Genomic DNA, 8238 nt, shown 5'->3' on the forward strand with positions numbered 1-8238 from the left:
TGAAGAACTCTGGGTTAAGTGAATTATCACTTCTACCAATAATCAGCAATCATAGGATTCATTCATGCTCCTTAGATGCCAGGTTAAGGTTACACACTAATTTTCAGTCATGGTCTATTGACCCCCTGAAGTAGCCTTGGCCACTCCCTGGCCACCCCATGTATAAAACACTGTACAGTGATGATGACACCTGCATAGTTACATTAGGGAAACTGAATGACATTTATCTTTGTCAGGTTGTTTGTGTTGTGGTTGTGGTTTACACCAGACTCAGTCTGATGATGACTGTGTCACACCTTCAAGAGGGCCTCAGACTTTAGTGTGGGTTCTGAGGGGGAAAATATCAGAAACATATACTTGTTAGTGGGAAACAGCTAGCCTGAGTCCCAGATATGTTTGTGCTGTCATTGTTTGGCGTGGCAACAATATATGAGTTATCAAGACTGTACAAGCAGATCTGGGACTCGGGCTAGGAAAGAGCTAAACAACAGTCGGAGGATATGAGTAAAGTCACCCTGATGACTGACTGATGACTGGTATCATTCCATATTTAACTAATGTGATATATTTTATCAAATATTTTAATGGACAATGTTCTATTTAATTCTATTGAAATTATAATACTTGATTCTGCCACAATATGTTTTAATTAAGAAAGCCTGTTACTGAGAAATAGCTAGAACTCATCCAGTGACATCACTACCAGTCACACAACCTGAGAGACTGTGACCATGACAACTGACCACACGGTGCAGTGGTTGACTTTGGGTTGAGGGGAGCGTTAGAAAGACAGAAGGGGGAGAGTTAACTCTTTCTCAGCAGCATCACTTTTAGTTGAAAATGGGCCTGTGGTGAACCACGGTAGAGCTGTGTACATTATCAGTGAGTGTGAGTGCGCGTGCACATGTGCGGCAGAAGAGGCTGGTGGGAGGAGCTATAGGAGACGGGCTCATTGCAATGGCTGGAATGGAATTTGTGGAACGGTATCAAACACAAACATATGGAAACCACGTTTGACTCATTTTTTACATTTTAGATTTACATTTTAGTCATTTAGCAGACACTCTTATCCAGAGCGACTTACAGTAGTGAATACATACATTTTTTTTTTTTGTACTGGCACCCCGTGGGAATCGAACCCACAACCCTGGCGTTGCACACACCATGCTGGCGTTGCAAACACCATGCTCTACCAACTGAGCCACAGGGAAGGCCACAGGGAAGACTCAGTTCCATGAATTCCATTCCAACCATTACAATGAGCCCATCCTCCTATTTCTCCTCCCACCAGCCACCACTGATGTTCAGACATGAAGGTCTGCATGAATTTGTGAACATATGTGGTGCTTCAGTGTGGGAACATGGTTTGTAGTCATGTCTGCTTGTGAAGTCAGATCTCTGATCAGGTATAAGTAGATCTCATCAGACAGTCTGCAAACAAAGTCCTGAAGCTGAACAATACAAAACTACCTCTGTTGCAGTGGTGACCTGTCATTCATAATTGGCCTATTTGGTTCATGTTATTATGGCATTCATTCGTGTTGCATATCAGTTTGCAAACAATGTAAAAAAAAGAAATCAATGAGTTAATAAAGCTGCATACAAACATGGTTTGTTGAGGAAGGCAGATCCAAACTGCAGCTGTTTCAGCCTAGCTCACAGGTTTCTGTGGTGGTGGGACAGCCAGCGAAATTAACTGTTTCACTGCCAGACAAGGCTCTCCTATTAGCCAGGTCTAGCAGTGGTAAGGTGTTGGGACTGCTGTTGTGACTCTGCTGTTGGGACAGATTTATGTAGGCCCTAACAGTTTGTGTGCACCATTTGTCACCGTTTAAATCATGTATTGTTTAGTGTTGTGTTGTGTTGTGTTTTGTAGCGGCTTCGCTAGAGTTTGCATTAGATTTTTTTCCCCACCAAGATTTACATTGCAAAATCACCACTGATGTTGACTATGACGTTACTTTAGCTAATATGGTGACAACGATGTAGGCTGTGTGTACCGGTTATTATATGGGTGCTTGGAAAGGTTTTTTGGGCTGGTCACACACAGCTGATGTGATTTTTATTGAAGTCCACAAGCGAAGGGAAATGGTGAGAGGAGGAGAGCGCTAAGTTGCGAGAAGGAATACAAATTGGCTGCTATGAAAGTGAACTGTGTTAACACGTGATCAGGGGTGTATTCATTCTGCCGAAAATGTTGAAAAACGTTTCTTAAATGGAAGCAAATATAAGAAATGGGGATAAGCATACCTGAATTTGTCCAATAGAAACTCTTGTTTGCAACTGTTGGACTAATAATTACACCTTAATAATTACACCTTAGATAAGCTAGATGCAGGCAAGAGTGTGCAAGGCGTTATTGAATGTGTCTGTCACCTCAAAATGTTCTCTCGACCTGCGTGCACCTACGTTGTACATTTTAATTTATAGGCTAGGTCGTAGCAACAACATGATGGGTAAAGGGACATTTTGAGTATCATGTAGTAGCCTAAACCTTTCGCTGTTACATTGAACTGGGTGAATGGAATATGAAGGACAGTCATCCAGTATTCTGTAATAGAAAAAGGCCATGCTCATGAAAAATAAAATCGTCCTCCCTCATCTTAAACGGCACTGACTGCCACTGGTAGAGAGGAATAATAACCAAACAAAACAGCCCTAAACAATAACTGCTCCACTGAAATCACCAAATGCCGAAATGACACAGTCTATGTGAGGTTTAGTGTAACATAAAGTTGAGATGTTCACAGGGGACAGACAGGCCTATGATCCCAGCCAGTAGAACACACAGCAGCCCCAGACACACTGCAGCAACTAGGAAGAGTCTCTTCCCTGAGCTGTCAGGCTCTGTGGAGACAGATACTGTCCATAGCATCATCAACAAGACACAATCAAACGTGGTCTATAGTGATTGATATAGGGTGAACCCTAACTTCAGCTTTAGTCAAATGTCAGTATGTCTCCCAGTATCATCAAGTTAAAATATGACTTAAGTGTAGATAGAATTCACCCCGTATTTAGTGATCGATCCCAAGTATAAAGATTCTCTTCTGTATCATCTGTTAATGAAAAAATAAGAATAGCTGCACTTTTAAAGTGCTGGTTTCTCACCCACATCTCTCTTCCTGTTGAGGAGGATGTGCATGTTGTTGTTAACCATACAGGTTTTCACAGCAACAGGAAGTAGACAGTGCCCAGTTACAGAACACATGACTACATGAACATTGAAATAACTTTCAGCAGTTAGTATACATCGTAAATACACCTTAGGAGCCTCCAACATTTCAGAACATGTAACCTGGGACACATAGCATGTAGCATTTCATGTATCAGTTTCCACAAATAAATTATTTTAATGACTGTTTCAAAACCTTTCCCTTGTGATGTAAGACACCATCGTTTGGAAGACAAGTTGTGTTCTGTTTTTAAAATATTAATAATCTGTTTGTTAAGGTTTATTTTACACAGTTGAGTTTGGAAGACTTGTGTTTGGGGCATTGGACATCGGCCAACCTCATTATCTTAAGGTAAACAGTTTGTGTGGCAAGTGGAGGGATAATAACCATTGGTTTAAACTTCCATGTGTGTGTCTCTATGACTACGGCGTACTTACCAGTGTTCTGAGATTCAGGCTGTTTATGTATGGACATGTACATAGTGTCCTGTCCACAGCTCTTCCTGGCCACAATAGCATAACTCTCCTCAGACTGCTCCATACACATATAAAGGCTAATTCTAATTGTTCCCTTATCATATACGTTGGTTCATTATGGAGCTGCAAACAGTACAACAGACAGTATATTATGTTGTATGTCCTGTTAAACAGCTGCTTTAGTTTAACAGTCTGTTGTGTCTGAGAACGTACAGTGTTATAGATGTAGGGAGGACTTCACACCTTAACCAGTGGTTTGAACAGACAGCAACCTCCAGGAAGAGACACAACAGCAGATAGACACCATGATGAGTGTGTGGGTATGTAGCAGACAGGTCCACTGGTGCATGGTGTTGCTATTGGTAACCTACACGTTGTCCCTCGTACAGTGAATGTTGAGTCATTATCATCTTTCATTAGCATAGTTTTTTTGTGTGTGTTTCCTCTTAGAACTGTTCTGCCCTCTGTGTGTGTCCAGGTCACACTGTTTTAAGTATCCAATCACATTCAATCAGGAAGCTGGTAGACCTTGTTAAAGAACATTTTTCCTTTATTTATTAATCTGTGACTTTGTTATTCTTATTATTAAAATGATAAACATAGGTTAATAATTGGACCCACTTTTTTGTATTAAGCATAAGCCTATGGCAAATCACATAACATGTTTCTAATAAAAATATTGAAGAATAATTTTACAGAGTACAGTATGACTACATACTCTCCTCTAAATCTAAACACAACAATTATTTGTCTTATTTTTTATCTCTTCATCATTCTCTTAATTTTCTTCTTCCTCCTCTATCTCAATTAGACTTTCCTAGATTCCTCTCCTCCTATCTCTTCTCCTCCTTTCAACCCTGTTAGAGGAGAAGGTCCAAGGCCCCTACTCCACTAGGATTGTATTCTCCAATGTGTTTTGAGAAGGAGGGGAGAGAGAATGTGAGGAGGAATCAAGTAATGCCAAATTGAAAAAGAGCTCATAGACAAGTCATTGACTATTTCACTTCTATGGTGAGTTCATCTCTCACTTTAACCACTAGGTGGATTCATCACTTAACCATTCAGTACTGTATTCCACCATCAACGAGAGAGAGAGAGAGAGAGAGAGAGAGAGAGAGAGAGAGAGAGAGAGAGAGAGAGAGAGAGAAGACAGAGAGAGATTGTTACAGTAGGTTATTGTCACACCGCTTTCTCACAGATCCAGTTATGATTTGTCCCACATTTGTCATCATTCCATGTCTTTACAGGGTCATCTTGTCCATAGTATATCTCAACACAGTCCTCCTGCCCAGAGAACAGACCACCATTATCAGGCTGTCCTGTCCCCCAGTACCTAAACGACACAGAGAACCAGACAGTCAGACACTGTGGTAAAAACATCCTCCTCAATTATACACAGAGTCCTATGTTCTCAGGTTTAAAGACACACTCTGTAAGATGTTATCAAGAATGGACCATTAACAATATGTATTTTTTATATAATGACATTTTAATAAAAAAATATGACTTGATTTCTATGATACATCTCTAGTTCTCATTGAATGACATTCATAAGTAGAAACATACATTTTGACAAACATGATTGGAAGCAATATATCATTGTTGTTTTGTATCTCCATGTCACAAGTTAAAATGGTCAAATATCTCACCCTGTGGTCAGTGTTGTGCCGTCCACCCACTTCCAGGTCCCCTCAGTAACAGAGTCAGTCAGACCAATCCAGGCTCTCGTGTGGAGGTTGAAGAGAAATGTCTGTTGTTGAGAAAGATAAAGATTATGTCACTCTTAATATATTTATAAAATACTGCAAACATATTAGTGTACTGATGAAAAGAGAGAGTCTCTCTCTCTCTCTCTCTCTCTCTCACCTGTTCCTTATTGCTGTTTATGATCACCAGGTCTGCAACTCTCTCCAGACAGTCCTGTCTGCTCTCCTTCCAGGTTTTAGTCTCAGTAGAGAGGAAGTACAAACTGGAGTCAAAGTATCTCCATCCCTTCTGACAATGCTGCTCTGTTGAAGAGCAAAACACATTGAGAAACTTAGTTTGTATCTCTATACTCAAAAACCCATTGATATATAATTATTCTAATTCATCACAGTTTATATCTCACCTATCACAAAAAGCTTTGCCTGAATATGGTCTCTCTCTTTTGTCAGGTTGTTGTATCTGGTCTGTAGCTGGTCTCTCTCTTTGGTCAGGTTGTTGTATCGGGTCTGTAACTGGTCTCTCTCTTCAGTTGCGTTGATTTTATAAAGGGAGAAACTCTGGAACAAGGTGTTCCTTTTATCTTCAGAGTCTTTGATGGCTCTGTTATCTACAAAGTATAAACACATAGTTACTACGTAAAACACCAGGTAAATAGGCCTAATAACCTGCATTTCTTACAACTAGGTGATAAGCAATGAACGTGGACACAAACTCACAGTAGACAGCCAGGCCTATGATCCCAGCCAGTAGAACACACAGCAGCCCCAGACACACTGCAGCAACTAGGAAGGGTCTCTTCCCTGAGCTGTCAGGCTCTGTGGACACATACAAGAGACTTTTATGTTTTTTGTTTGTGTTACCTGTTTGCTGGTCTTCTGGTCCATTAATAGGAGCAGTGTCTACTGTCTCTTCTTTCTTGGTGCTGGTCTCACCATCTCTCAGGGTGTCTGCACTGACATAGATATCCACAATCCTCTCCTCCATCTCACCTCTGTCAAACTTGACCTTCTTGTTCATATCTGGTTCAGCATAGATGACCTTTGACATCTTTAACAATGCCTGGGTCTTTCTTTCTATGTAGGTCTACTATACATTAAGTCTCTGATTCTAGAATTAATGTGGTGGTCTTCCAACATGGCCACCAGGAGGCATCGTACATCAACTGCAAGCCCTCTACACGTTACGTCTCTGCTTCTAGTGATATCTCTGTCTCTGAGTCATCTGTGTGTCTCTGTCTGTGGGACTGCTGTAGGTGTTAACTCTAGGGAAGTATCAACAAAATGACACGGGTAGTTGTGGCTATGCTAACGCATAAAATGCTTGTGTGCATGTGTGAGTGTGAGAGGTTGTTACAGTGGTTATTGTTAAACCATTTTCTGCAGAACAATATAAAAATCATTCCATGTCTCTACATGGTCATCTTGTCCAGAGTATATCTCAACACAGTCCTCCTGTCCAGGGAATGGGACTTGCTATTTGTGATGATGGACAGGACACTATCATACCAGGAAGATAAAGAAAATAGAGGGGAAGTGGAGAACAAAGGCTATCTGTTAACATATATTAAATATCATATGTAACAGCCCCAAGATAATTCAGGGAGTTTCCAGAACTCCCCCTTCCTTTCACCTTTCTGCGGATTTGGACCCTCTGTTTACCCCCAAATATACATCAACATGTTCAGGAAGTCCAGGACTACAAACATGGGTCATTATAATGTCCATACAATAGATTTGACACTACAAACTGCTCTAAATGGATATTGAGGCTGGGTAGGCTTAACTAGAGAGGATGAGATGGCGACATTACTGGCCGCAGCGCTCTTCTCTCTTAATGAATCTGATTGGTTGAGTTTTTGAGTGACAGCTGTTTGAACCACTGAAAAGATCCACTTCACTTCCCTGTGTGTGTGTGTGTGTGTGTGTGTGTGTGTGTGTGTGTGTGTGTGTGTGTGTGTGTGTGTGTGTGTGTGTGTGTGTGTGTGTGTGTGTGTGTGTGTGTGTTCATGCAATCTTACCTGAAGCAACAACTCCAACTCTTGGACTGGGTTTGAAGGCTCCCACATTGCCATATAATTGGCCATCAATGTCTGTGTTCTTCATTGCATTAGGTTTGTTGTCTTCAAATCCATCTGAGTTTTCATAGACTCCCTCTGACATCTTAACACACTTGTGGTCAAATACAGTAACTTCTACATCCTTACTTCAACTCTAATATACGTTTGTAGCTGTGTCTTCCCCCTCCACTGTCCTGCGTCTGTGTGACTTTAGGAAGTTAAACTCTTTATCAGTCAACCAAAGTGTGAAATTAACACAACACTGGCCACCACGTGACTCCCACCAGCCTTAGTTTATAATATACTTCATGATATGACTCCCACCAGCCTTAGTTTGATAATATACTACATGATATGACTCCCACCAGTCTTAGTGTGATAATATAATACATGATATGACTCCCACCAGTCTTAGGGTGATAATATAATACATGATATGACTCCCACCAGCCTTAGTTTGATATTATACTACTTGATATGACTCCCACCAGTCTTAGTGTGATAATATAATACATGATATGACTCCCACCAGTCTTAGTGTGATAATATAATACATGATATGACTCCCACCAGTCTTAGTTTGATAATATAATACATGATATGACTCCCACCAGCCTTAGTTTGATAATATAATACAGGATATGACTCTATCATGCTATATGATGTAAGTGTGAATTCACAGGGTCCCAATATTGTATCTGCTAAAATAAATTGGTATCCTCTTAATTGACATATAGACTACTTATATCCTGACTGAGTTTACAGCACCACCAGCCTTCAAATGGAGAACACATTATGGATCTCACTCTGTGACCGGTGGTGT

General features: G+C 40.7%; 1 protein-coding gene across 1 annotated transcript; it reads right to left on the minus strand.

Annotated features, from left to right (window-relative positions):
• Nucleotides 1-4192: 4192 nt before the first annotated feature.
• Nucleotides 4193-7619, minus strand: LOC106602225 (uncharacterized). The gene is made up of 6 exons (XM_045711313.2): nt 7377-7619; nt 6076-6174; nt 5763-5966; nt 5519-5661; nt 5302-5402; nt 4193-4985 (listed from the first exon to the last, which is right to left on the minus strand). Exons 1-6 carry the CDS (start codon nt 7516-7518, stop codon nt 4832-4834), a joined length of 843 nt encoding a protein of 280 aa, XP_045567269.2. The 5' UTR covers nt 7519-7619; the 3' UTR covers nt 4193-4831.
• Between the last annotated feature and the right edge of the window lie 619 nt (nt 7620-8238).

Source organism: Salmo salar, chromosome 08, assembly GCF_965601325.2.
Source record: "Salmo salar chromosome 08, fSalSal1, whole genome shotgun sequence".
Taxonomy (NCBI): Eukaryota; Metazoa; Chordata; class Actinopteri; order Salmoniformes; family Salmonidae; genus Salmo; species Salmo salar.